The sequence below is a fragment of the Etheostoma cragini genome, chromosome 14, assembly GCF_013103735.1.
Source record: "Etheostoma cragini isolate CJK2018 chromosome 14, CSU_Ecrag_1.0, whole genome shotgun sequence".
Taxonomy (NCBI): Eukaryota; Metazoa; Chordata; class Actinopteri; order Perciformes; family Percidae; genus Etheostoma; species Etheostoma cragini.
The window spans coordinates 10,964,267-10,977,695 of record NC_048420.1 but is presented as its reverse complement, the minus strand read 5'-3'; the positions used below and the strand labels follow the sequence as shown (position 1 = coordinate 10,977,695).

Sequence of the window (13,429 nt, the reverse complement as noted above, 5' to 3'; positions counted from 1 at the left end):
TTAGTGTTAAAATGTACAACATCCAAGTAAAGGACCAGTAACCAAAAATGATTCTTGAGTTGAGGTCAACTTTAAAGCCGTACCTCAACTAGAAAGTAATCCTAAACAAGTTAAATAACTGCATTTTTTTAAATGACTCAGACCTTATAATGGCATTATAATCAACAGTGAGTCCTCCAAAAACCATTATTCGGGCCACACAGGAAATTGTTACACATTTCTTAGATTTCTTGGGACAATAATTGCCGACTGAGGATTGTGACCCCCAAACTCATAATGGTTTATCTCATGCGTTAGCATGATGCTGTTTCCGCCAACGCATATCAGCATGTGGATTGAAAATCCATGCTCTTTGTGTATTTAACAAAGCTTTAGAGTAAGCTTTCCCCTGGACAACTGATGAGTTGTATGTTTTCAAATGTCCATTTATCACCATTATAAGTTTTTCTGCATATTTGAGGTAGACTTTAGTCTAGATATGGGGCTATTATCAATTTGTTTAAAAAAAAAGTGTGTTGTATGATGATGCAAATATAAAGGCAAGATCACCAATAGCATAAAGCACTCACCTACTGTAGGGGATTTTTGTACTACAGGCCTGGTAATTTGATGCCAGGTAGACATATTTGGGAACCAACACCCTTGGGAGTATTTTATAAACAGGAGGGGTTCCTAATTGTTGTCTTATATTTGCACAACCTTCTTTTTTACACACAATTATAAAACAGTCAGCTGTGTGTGTCCAGTTCGTGGTAACACAAATTTAACACTCATTTCTCTCTCTCTCTCTCTCTCTCTCTCTCTCTCTCTCACACAGACACACACACACACACACACAGACAAGTCAGTACATGTTGCTGCATACTTATAAAACATTATAACAGTGGAAGATATGATGAGGCTGTCATCTCTAAAGCCAGGAGATCTGCAGACAAGCAGAGCTGTCTTCAAACCAGCAGAGAAGACAAAACATGCACCCGGGAGGAGAGGAGTGGACAAACACAATCTAGAAGTGTTAGTCAACTTCCCGAGCTAAAAACAACATTCCCCTTGTCAACTACGTTGTACATGCATGTCTGCACATAAGTCAATTAGATTGACCCTAAATCATGCTATATAACGAAGAACGTGACTTTCTATTAGTATATATTTCTGGACAGGAAAAAAAATAATAATTTGTGCCCCCCCTGATGGTTAAAGACGGTGGTGTGCTTCTGCTAATTATGCTTAATAAAAGAGAGGGCATTGTCAATTTCCATTGATTTTGTACAAACACTCTTTTATGGGTAACATTATAGGACAATGAATGAATGGGTAATGTCATCAGGAGGCGCTTTTCAGAGTTTAATTCCTGACTGACCGTGGGTTCACTTGTCTGGGACATTTCATTCATAAATGTCGGCTTTTAATGTGGCAGTCATTCAGCCAAGGTGCCCATATCCCAGTAAAATCACCATGCTTGCTGGCTTCTTCAGTTTCAATGGAGCAGCTCCAGGATTTGTCTCCAAATTGCATTACCCCTTTAGTCTCTGGCTGCTGCAGGAAAGATGGAGCCGTACAATGTTATTAGAGCCACATTCATGCATTTTATTTAAGGGTAATTTCTTTAAAAATCAAAGCTGCTATGATCAATATTTTTATATTAACAATGCGACCAATGACTGATTCGGTTCACTTTCACTGCTTTAAACTCCATTTCCAACCATGAAAGGCTCAACTGTTTTCAGCAATCATTAAGCCACTGCACACTACTGCTTAGCACCAAAAAGCAGCAACCAGCTGGTGAACATAGTGGAGCATGTAGCCGCTGTATCAGCACTACATTTCCTCATGGAGAACACAACAGACCTAGGAGAAGAAGGACCTAGGACATTCAACACATAGCGAGTGTTGATGCTGCCTTGTACCTGCTTGGTGCGTAACTAAGTGCCAACAAGTTTGCCGTTTCAACTTTATGAGGTGGTAACATGTCAGTGTTGTGTTTAAGATGTATTTCTGCTACACACAAGTAGCACAGGTTTAAGAGAGCTATACTGTAGTTTGTAAATTGATACTTGGTTGCCAGGTTGTTTGACTTTTGTTCAGATTATATTGCTTAATATCGTTTTCTTTAGGTTTTGGTTCAAAGTTTTGAGTATAGACATGGTTGATTGATTGATTGACTGATTGTTTGATTGATGGATTGATTGATTGATTGATTGATTGATTGATTGATTGATTGATTGATTGATTTATGTGACACCAGACAGAGCCAGTGGTATTCTTGCTGGCACTGCTTGTGTCTTAGTAGTGTGTTTAGTTGGTTACTATTATTCTCATACACCTGTATGATTAAGTACTGTAAGTAAGTAAAGCAAGTGTCTGCTCATGTCCTTGATCAATTACCATAATATATAATCCTGTTTAGTTTGCAACAGGTATCGCCAAATACAGATTTTCACACAACGTTCTCATTCAGGGAATGTTCACCCCTCCTGTTCACCTCTCTTATGGACAACATGTGGTGGCTTTTCTAAATCTAGTATACATTAAAAACGTATTATTAATCTGCAAATTTAGTTGCCAACAGGTCAGAGACTGTAGAGAACTGCTGAACGGGGAGCTAGATGTAAAGTCTTTAACCTCTGGGAAGCTGGTAATTGAAGCATACAGGTGAAGAAGAAGTAGAGGAAGAAGCTGCAGCTCAGGTTGATGTCTTTATGTTTTATTTATTTCATTTCAGCGCTTTTCAAGTGTGTCTGAAGAAAAAAAAAAGGAAATCATCATCTGGCCTAGGGAAAAATAGGCATCTTTATTTGTTCGTTCTGCTCAAATCACTTTTAATCCTGTTAACCTTGATGGAAAGGGATTCTGGCACATTTGCAGGAGGGTGAATCGGTACATGTTATGACTCAGCTATGAGTCATCTGCTGCGAAATATATGGTATTGTCAAACAACAAAAGCCCAGTATGGTTGTTACAGTGAAGACCTATGGTCAGAGGGTAGGGTGTGGTAAATAGTTTGTTAGGACAAAATGTTGAACTCTCATATAATAGGTTAGAATCCCTCTATTAACTAAAATCTGACATGGGCAACTGTAGAAATTTGTATTCACTTCAACAATCAATTACTGCTCCATTACCGTAGCCAAGGCAGGGTGAAATTACATTAGGGCTTAAGAAGCGGGAAAGGGGTGTAATGACTGTTAGTGAGCCTTTACAACTTGCACGTGCACAGGCAACATACACAAATGAATCTCTTTCTGTTGGTGTTGATCTGGGAATCAATTGACAATCTGCGAAGGCTTCCAAAACATCTCAAAGGCAGAATTATGGAGTTGTCTGACTTGTTTAATTAAATAACAGCTACGTGTATTTGGCGGCCAGATGGACAGTGACGAACGGCTCAGATTCACAACACCAGATGCATCAGGTGTGTGAAGGAAGGGCTGCAGCAGACCTGACAGAGGATGATGGATTTTGGGGAAACTCTGATGCCATGTCGGAGCATGAGATGTTTGGTCTACAGTTTAAAAAGACCAAACTCTAAAAATGTGCACGCAGTGTGTTACCCCTGTGTCCGGAATTCAATTTATGTCAGCAGGTTCAGCCATTCTACACACTTATAATGCTGTGATTTGATGCAGCTTTAAATTACGATTTTTGAAGTACTTATAAAACATAGAAAGCCATATTTACACCTAATGAAGTTGGTTTCTGTTCAGCACCAGCATTTATAAACATTAGCGCTCACATCCTCTTTCATAAGATAAGGAGTTTTCATAAGCAGCAACAGAGTTAGCCATCAATCTATACATATATGACAGAGCTGTTTGACACACATTGGACAAGATTGATTTGTCTAAAGCGAAATCAATACCATGTCATTTGGGGATTTTGTTTTTGTTGAGGAACTGTGTCTTTAAAATATTCAATCGCTGCTTGACAATCTTTAAAATGCCCGATTTTTTAGATAAAAACACAAGACGAGTTGGCTCTGTGCCAAAAAGGAGAGCGGGACCTTCTAAACCATGTAGCTGGATCTCCACCCGGTGGTTTGCGAGAGCACTCTGAAGGCAGTGTTCAATTCAGCAAACCACATCCACCCACAGAAACAGATTGCAGTAGAATGAATGCTGCTGACTCAACACCTGAGCTACATGGTGTGGGTTGCTCCAATATTCTGAAACATGTCGTGACTACAGGTGGCTGCAAAATCTGTTGCATTTGCAGTTTACCAGTTTAATTACTGTGAGGCAGTCAGAAAAATAAAGCCAACTTATTTCCAGATTGATATTACATAAAAGTTTTGTTGTGGTTTTTACAAACAAATTGAGGATACTTACCCATACTTGTACCCTAACATAGCACTGTAAACATTGCTTTTTGGGGTTGTTGTTGTTGTTGTTGTTGTTAGATGCTGGATGTGTGTATGTGTGAAAACGTTTGAATCTGCCACCGGGGGGCGTCTAAGATACTCCCATAATAGTATACAGACATTGTACATGTATACTTAATTAGAAATCAGTGTTTTAATTTGATAACTTAAAAATTACGAAACAATAGTAATGTCTGACAAACAATCAAAGCATCCTACAAGGAATTATTCTTTGTTTTAAAGGTGAAGCATGCTTAAACGTCCATTAATCCCCATTGAGAATGGGAGAGTAAATGACCCTGCCTAATGCACTGTAGCTAATAAAATAATTGGTGGAGGAACAATTTATCTCAAGCCCTCTGAACTACACCAGATCTTTTGCAGCCGGTGGGACATAGCCACCTATTAATCCCCCTGAATGGACCATTTTACACAATTGCCACGTGTTTCGGTGTTCAAAATAACCCGTAAGAATATGTTTCTGCAAGGTGTAATTGAACTCAAAACAAAAGATTTGTTTTTTGATTATTGTCAGTTTTAGTGTCAGCTGCAACAGAAACATAACTCCTAAAATATTCTTAACTGTACGACGCTTATTTTGCAACGTACCACCACTGACCTGTAGTGGATAGCATTCCACACGCCTCTCTCCCATTTCTGATTTCTACACCTCTGAATCATACTATTACTTATATTTTATTGGTTGAAATGTCCAGCCAGGGAAGAAAAGTACTACAAGAATCAGAAAGTAAAATAAATCTTAACCTCAATTTCCAAAAGCCACCAGTAATGATGATTTCAAGATTATGTAGCTTTTGAGAAGCTCAGTGGCGTACAGACTGTTAGGATGACATCCTAACTCTTATCGCTATTGAGTAGATGATTTAGCTTTGGAGCTTAATAGCAAGGGGGGGGGGGGGGGTATAGCTAGATGTATTACCCAATTGCTATGTATAGCCCAGCCAGATGGGTGAGCAATTTCCTTTGATGTCTTCTATAAATATTTATTGTGGTGAAAAATCACAGAGCGCCTTACAGAAGATGGAACTATTAGAGATTTAGGACAGTCGAAACACACAATATTTTGAAGTGATAGCATATTTCCCTTAATGGGATTTCAAAGCAATTAGATTTTTCTTGTAATACATATTATAACCTGAGAAATGTTTGATCAAAAAAATAGGGAAAGTTGTATCCAATATTTGTCCAAACAATATCTTACCATGCTTTGTGCATGGATGCATTCTGGATTGTAGTTGTAATTGCATACATAAATTGTATATATAATTGTATGTATGTAAATATAATTACATATAATAGCTGAAGATAGGAGCTCATTATTCACATTTTGTAAAACTCTCCACGAAACATGCAGAAACGTAATGAACCTGCCACGGTCACGTTTGCTGCGCCATAATTGCTTCCTTCCTGATTCAAGAATACGCTGAACCAACGAGATAGGCTTGAGTGCCTCGTATTACCAGATAAGGAGGGTAGACAGCAGCATTAGTAAGGAATGGAAGAGGCCTCAAGATAAAGTGAAAGTGACTGTGAGAAATTGAAGGAAACAGCCAAGACCTTTTTTTTTGTTTTTTGTTGCCTGCAGTGTTGTTGTGCTTTGGTAGGACACTCTCAAAGGTTATAGGTGGTGGTTAAAAAAGTTGTAAGCATCACATTTTTAATTAGTTGATTATTCAAATAATACACAATTTACAACAGCAGCATAAAAGCACATACAATGACACACTACTGTAAAATTCGGTATATTTTATTAAAAATGTGTTTATTCAGAAATTAAAAAAATTTACTATCATAATGTATTACTTATAGAAAACATACATACAGTATCAAAACACACAATTGAGGAACTTAAGTGCAGTAGTAACAAACTTCATGGACAGCATACAGTAATATCACATCTGTAATTGCTCATTAAGCATTACATACACATACAGCAGAAATGTAGTGTATGTGCCACTGTAACTCTTCCAGTAACAACACAGATCAGTCTGTTGGTTAAATGCTAGTTTCCATTAAGGGCTTTTCCGAGTGAGAATCCCTGAGTGTCAGACCTCTACGCCTGCAAAAAAGTGATGCGATTATTTCTATTTTGTCTCATGCGACGACCTTTTCCATGGCTTGTGTGTTTTTTCCTTCCTGGAACAAAAAAATGTGTAAAACAACTGATTAGTATGATAGCCTACACTCATAAGAAAGCCAATATAACTGCAGAGTGTCCGATTTTCCTTGGTTTCCTTTGATAATGCATTAGCAGAGCATAATTATTCTCCTTTAATGATCATCTTCAGTTACAGGCTTCATTGTGGACAGTGCACCCCATGCATTTCCCCCCCCCCACACACACCTTTAGCACACACGTCCATGCAGTTGTGCCTCGAGACAAAGTTGTTGCTGCTCCCTCCGCAGCCTGAGTAGATGAACTCCTCGCACATCTTGGTGGCTGTGTTGTAGTAATACCGAGGAATGGAGGCTGAACACCTCCCTTTGTCCAGAGGGTCCAGGCAAAGCACAGGAACAGCTGTAAAACAAGAGACAAGGCACAATTAGACCGTCAGTCATCTTTGAAGAGGAGAACCGTCTGAGTCTTTGATTGCTTTTTAGCATCATTTACAAACATGCTAAATTTGGGAAGTGGCAGCAGGTCAGAGTAAAAAAGAGTCCACTAACTTTTTCGTGGACTGCAGTACTCCTGACAAGAGGTGAGGTCTTGGAAGCGATTAGAATTACCCTGGCAGCCCCCGTAATAAAAGAGCTCACACTGCATGGTGGTCATGTTGAAGAAGTAGCGCTGAAAGAGGGCCCGGCAGGGTCCCTCCTCTTTATGAAACCTGCAGATTTGAGGAACCTCTGGGGAGAACAATGACCAGATTTGAGGTTGGGATTAGATCAAGTGGCATCCTTACCTGTAGCCTAATTACGTTCCACAGAAAGAACTCACGTTAAGTCTAATCAAGTAATACTACATTTATGATTGGTAGTCAATGTAGTGTATGCTACATATTGATTGATTGATTGTTGATTGATTGATTTTATTTGACCACTTAAATAAAAAAATATCAAACACTACTCTGTGTCATTTATTAAAATTCATAAATCGTTCGAAGACTTACTCCCATTGTGTTCCCTACATACAGAATACTAAGGGTAAAACCACACCTTTATCATGTTGACAACTTACTTGGGATTCTGAAACATGTTTTCTGGCACTCCTGGAAGCTCTTGAAGTTATTGGCATTCCCTTGGCACCCACCATAGTAGAAAATCTCGCACTTTTGGGTAATAGTGTTGTAGTAGTAGCGCTCAATTTCTGCCCTGCAAGGTCCCTCGTCCACTTGAAGCAGACACACGTCTGAAAGCAGCAAATGTATTGTTACTCAAACACGAAACCACCATAGAAAAAAAGGTCAAAAGCTTTAAATATTGCTGCGCGTAAAACCGATCTATGTTGCAAACTTGTCTAACGCAGGTGGTCATATGATGGCCAACAACAAAGACTTGTAAGTGTTCTTAAACAGTTCGGTTGAATACTGAAGAAACGACGTAAACATGATGTTAGGTTACCTTTAGGCGACAACGCCAACACGTTGTAAAACGAGGAGACAAGTGTAAACAGCGCTAATATGCAAAACTCCATTGTGGAAATTTCTTGCTCCAACACCAGTCTTTTCCGCTTTGCCGACCATCCCAGCCACATCCAGCTTTATAGTGAAGTGTTTCCCAGGGGGACTTTAGGGGCGTGGATGTAATGACTCATTTCCATACTACAGTGCAACCAGAGTGGTGGTGATAAATTCATTAATGTCATCATTCATAAATGACGGTATTACGTTGTAATATTGCGTGTTGTGACTGTTACTGTAATGTAGAAACTATGAGGACATATTCAGCCCAACTGAACTAACTAGGGAGAAAGTTACATTCTCTCAGCTTTCACTGGTCTCTGAGGATGAGGATGAGTATGATGATGATGATGATGATGATGATGATGATGATGATGATGTGCAGAGATTGAGTAACCTCACAGCATCTTTGTAATTTCAGACAGTCTTGTGAAACACTAACATTGCAAATATACAGTTTTACTTGTCTGAGCCATCCAGCCAAGTTCCCATCACACGCCTGGCTGACTGGATCTGACACACGCACACACGCACACACACACACATACACACACACACACACACACACACACACACACACACAGTCATGATTTGAAATTTGTTTGTCCTTGACTGCAATTTCCGTTCAATACTCATCTGCATCCTCTCTCTTCCAGATATGGAGGGTCAATACCAAACATAAGGTGCTGTATGTTAACAACTTTGTCCCCGGCCACAAGAACACTGTGTGTTGAAGGTAAAATGAATCATATACATACACGATTGTGAAGTGTGATGTCGAAGGTCAACCCTCAGCACGCATAGTGACAGCTGACCTTGCACCTGTAAAATTCTGGCACACCTGCAAGACAGTGTGATCCAACTTCATTGGCACTGTGCTGTGTGTGTGTGTGTGTGTGTGTGTGTGTGTGTGTGTGTGTGTGTGTGTGTGTGTGTGCGTGTATGTGTGTGTTGCTGTGAGGGAATAAAAGTGCACACCTTAACAATGTTAGTAGGCTAATAGCCACAGCATCCATCTCCATAAGTAGCATGTTGTGTTCTCTCGAAGCCTAAAAGCACTGTGTGTACATTTCAAGCCTCGTGACCTACATTATCTTTTATTGGCTTAATAATTGCAGCCACCTTCAACATTCTTCCAGGGAAACAGTGATGTCTTGCACCAAACGCCCAAGGGCCCTATTAGACTTGAAAGCACATTCTAAAAACTTGGAGTTAACGGACAATGAAATAAAGCTTTTTGTTTTTACATATCTGTATAATTCTATCATGCTGGTTATTTGCAGCTAAAGTATTCTGCACCCTTTGCGTGGAATAGCCTATAATTTTGTTGCAGACTGATTTTAAATCCAGAAAGAATTAGAGGCAGGATTTATTTTAATTTACCTGTTTGAAACTGACTCTTTTAAATTTCTCCTTTGAAATGTGAGTTCCTACTGATTGATATTTAGTTCCTTTTTCTTTTAGTTTGGTCGCTTTTTTGTGTTTTATGTCTGTAACTATTGCTTTTATGTATGCTGCTGCTTGTCTTGGGCATGGCCTCCCTTGATAAATAGATTCTTAAAATGATAAAGCTTAAATAATGAAAATTAATTGTTAAGGATGTTATGTGATGTATTAGAAAACGGCCGTGCAGTCCTGTTTAGAACATTGATGTGTCTCCATCTTGACAGGTGGAGGCTAAATACAGATTAGCCGTCTAATCAAAGTGACCTGATACATAAATCACTAGCCCATAACCCCTTTCTGAGTATAGAAGCACATTCTAAACAACACACATCCAAATTTAATCTGCAATATACATAACATACAGCTCCTTGTTTTACATTTATTCAAAAACAATCCACACAGACACCTGTGTGATTCACCGTCCACTTTGATAGCGTACTTCAGATACTTGATCACCCCATGGGGCCTTGTTTTAATCAGATTAGCAGATTAGGATTGTTTATGCACTTACTTTATAACCCAGATTGAGAGAGAGGAGAGGGATTCTTCAGAAGGATTTCAGGGGTGTAGGACTGCACCCTTTAAGCAGCCGTGAGTACATTTATATTCTTTCTATTGAGTTTTGTGCAGGGTAATTTACAAACCTTTGAGACTTTATGTCCATCATATGAAGAGGCAAAGACGATTTAGCAAAACATTTTGAATGTTTCCTTTTTTTGACAGAGAATGCCAGTTATCAACGTGGATGACCTGACGGACAAGGACAAGGCTTTGATGGAATTAAACCAGAAAAAACTTGAAGTGAAACTTGAGAGGTGGTTGGTAAGTTTCTTTGCACGGAAGTGACAAACATGTCAGTGTCTTTATTGTTCTCAGTGGTACCAATGAATACATTTGGTTTCAGACTTTTGTTCTTGACAAGCAAAACCTAATAACTGTCAACCTGTTGTAGAATGTAATTGGATAAAGCATCCTTAATGCTACCAGAAGCAGCACTTAGAACTGAAAAAAAAAAACATTTCTGGATAAGACTGTCTCCAAACCCCTTTGTCTGATCACTTTAGACATCGAAATGCTGTGAGGAAATCAAGGATTATATTCAGGCTCGAGAGGATGAGGACACCCTCGTCAAAGGCATTTCAGAAGAGAAGAACCCCTTCAAGGAGAAAGGTGGATGTGTCATCTGCTAGACTCAACCTGAGGGGCGCTTCATATCTCAGATTAGCACCCAAGGACATTCTCCCTCCCCACATGAAATGGGTTTGCAGACTAGGGGACATAGTAATAAAGAAAAAAATATTAAAAACTTCACAAGTATCTATGTAAACGATTCTCCATCTTCTGGAGAGATTTGTAGCCTTGTGTATTTTTCTTTGAAAAGAATTGTAAATAAGAGTTGTATTTGGCAAGGATTATATGCTTCTTACTCATGCGGTGTATATGGTCTGAGCAAATGGGCCCATCTTCTATTTCACACACAGAAGCAACTGTCATTAAATGTGCTTGATTATAACTCAGCCTGTCTCCTTTCATTACTGTGTTTTAGGTTATAGACAGAGTAGAGAAACAGATACATCTTCATAATCTTAGTTGGCTTTAAAGTTTATGCAACATATTCTCACATACCTTTAGGACATCATTAACATTCTGTAGCATGATTAAATTACCACAGTGTACAAGTTACAGGTCTTGTCTTCCTATTTTAACATCTTTTTGCCTGGAATAGAAGAAAATGTAGGCAGGTAATGACTTGCAAATACAGCACTGTACAAGCATTGTATTTTTTTAATAAAGGGGCAAAAACATGCAAATCTACTGGTTGTTTTTAACCGTTTCGCCTCATGACCACTTCAAATAAGGCATGATTTGTGACGCTTTGCCACACATTGCATGAGTCAGGACCATCAAAGGGTGAATTCCCTTCAAACGTTGTTTCATTAAATTGATTCATTCAGTAATTTTTAGAAGTCTAAAGAGATAAAGCTATCCACTATTTCACAATAAAATAGCAAAGATTAGGGAAAGAAAACAAATATATAATTTTGTGCAGAGGAAGTAGTCCTATGTTGTATAATTCACTTATTCCTACTCTGCCAACCCCACCCATTAATGTTGTGACCTGAGGGTTGGTGGGCCTATGTCCTAGGTCCTACAGCAGTGGGTCCCAACCCAGGGGTACAAGATATCTCTCTGTACTTGTGTTATGGGGGCTTTTTTTGAAAGCTAGGGGCAACCCATTTTCTGTTTATGTATTGGTGGTATTTCCCTAAATGTCGGAATCCGACGGAAAGCCAAACACTGCAAACATTTAAATTTCCCGCTGGGGTTAATATTTTATCCCAAAATTCCCAAAGTGGGTTAGAAATTGCAGTCACATCCTGCGCATGCGCACGCACACACAAGCGTTCGCCAACCTTTTTTGAACTGTCTATGTTGTCAACAGAGATGGCGCTGCGCGAAGGAGCTCTCCGTTGTAAAATGCTAGTCAACAGCCGTCATTTTTACAAATTGACCTCATTTGTTAGTGTCCGCTCGGTGTCTGACAAGGTGTCATCTAAACCCGTAACGTCAAGTGACACAGAGACCTTGGGTGACCATTTAATCTACACACAAGAACACTTTGCATTGAAGGAGTCCCTCAGAAAGGTAACATGAAGCTAATGTAGCAAGCTATGACGTTACCATGCCAAACAAGGCAACATTTGCCTTGTTTAGCTAGCAAGTGACAGCCAGGTGAATATTTAAATACCCGGGTATGTTGCTAGAAAGCAGCAGTGTTATTCCCTTTAATGTAACTGTAAGAAGCTGCGGAAGGGCTGTATAATAAAAGTGGGTGAGAGGTCACTTTGCTAGCTTGTTGTAGTTCTCCTTGACTGGACTGTTGATGTGTGCAGAAGTCGTCTGTATTACGGCCTGTAGCTTCACCGAGAAGAAATCTAACACCAAATATGACCATTGTTTTGACGTTTGCTACTTCTATTGAAAAGCTGTCATCCTCAAATGACTGCATAAACCCAATGTAGTTTAACCAAAGCACATATAATGTTTGTTTGTATTTTATTGTTATAATGTTTGTTTGTCTTGGTTACATCTCCCTCATTGAAGAGCCAAATATATTTAGTTGCACATTGGAGTATTATTTTTCTGGTCATTGACTTTCAAAGTGATTTAGGAATTTTTTGATCAAATTGCTAAAACCATGAAATATTCATGTCCATGAGCAAAAATTGGTATGGGTATTTAATGTGAATATGTGATGATTAGTCTGTTAATTTGATCTCCAGGAAGAGAAGGCCAGCTTGACTTTTTATTTAGTATTTACTCTAATTTCTCCAGTGTTATTTAGTAGATTTTGTGAAATGGGTTAAGGCTGCCAACTGTTTGCTCTTCACTTTAGCAATGGTAGGTTTTAAAGACAGAAATACGTCTTCTTTTTCCCAGGTTCTTCCACTTCAGCTTATTCCGCCTGGCCTTTTTCTGCTAGTTATCTGACATTTAGGGCTGTTACTTTTGAAAATCTCATATAATATCAGCTGTTGCATATTATGGCAGTACATTTTCAAAGCAACCATTAGTAATCAGCATGACTCATTTATGCTACATTACTAGACAGACATTGGAAACAGAGACTGCAAAAATAACAACAAGTGCCTAATTTAAGCCAGGGAGTGAAGATGTTGTGGTAAATGGGGGGGAAGCATGTTGTGTGACTAAACCTTCAAAAGGATGCCAGGAGGTTGAAAATAAACGACCGCTGGGAATAATGGGAAGGATGAAAATGTGAAAAGGAAATTCACAAAAATATAATTGCAGTACAGGAAAGGGAAATTGAGACAGCATGGTTTATTAAAAGAAATCACTTTAGGATAATGTGTTTATACATTGTATACAAAATTGTTATAGGAAATCCTTTAGTGACTGTTCAAGGTCAGACATTTATAGTGCCAATGTTTCCACTACCAAGTTTCTGTTTGGGGGGGGGGGG

The 13,429-nt window shown here is 38.9% G+C and overlaps 3 protein-coding genes across 3 annotated transcripts in view; 2 read left to right on the top strand and 1 right to left on the bottom strand.

Moving 5' to 3' along the window:
• Window positions 1-6,109: 6,109 nt before the first annotated feature.
• On the bottom strand, window positions 6,110-8,076 carry tfpi2 (tissue factor pathway inhibitor 2). The gene is given in 6 exon segments (XM_034891485.1): window positions 6,110-6,514; window positions 6,723-6,896; window positions 7,046-7,225; window positions 7,557-7,727; window positions 7,940-8,021; window positions 8,023-8,076. Coding segments are annotated over 6 exon segments (729 nt in total). The 5' UTR covers window positions 8,062-8,076; the 3' UTR covers window positions 6,110-6,431.
• A 1,692-nt stretch (window positions 8,077-9,768) lies between these two features.
• On the top strand, window positions 9,769-10,961 carry gngt1 (guanine nucleotide binding protein (G protein), gamma transducing activity polypeptide 1). Its single transcript, XM_034892038.1, has 3 exons — window positions 9,769-10,035; window positions 10,168-10,266; window positions 10,509-10,961. Exons 2-3 carry the CDS (start codon window positions 10,171-10,173, stop codon window positions 10,632-10,634), a joined length of 222 nt encoding a protein of 73 aa, XP_034747929.1. The 5' UTR covers window positions 9,769-10,035; window positions 10,168-10,170; the 3' UTR covers window positions 10,635-10,961.
• Window positions 10,962-11,860: 899 nt separating this feature from the next.
• zgc:85777 (uncharacterized protein LOC405871 homolog) overlaps window positions 11,861-13,429 on the top strand; it is a 17,286-nt gene continuing 15,717 nt past the window's right edge. Inside the window, exon 1 of the mRNA XM_034892036.1 lies at window positions 11,861-12,090. Coding sequence (XP_034747927.1) covers window positions 11,875-12,090 — 216 coding nt within the window. The 5' untranslated portion in view covers window positions 11,861-11,874. The remainder of the gene's footprint in view (window positions 12,091-13,429) is intronic.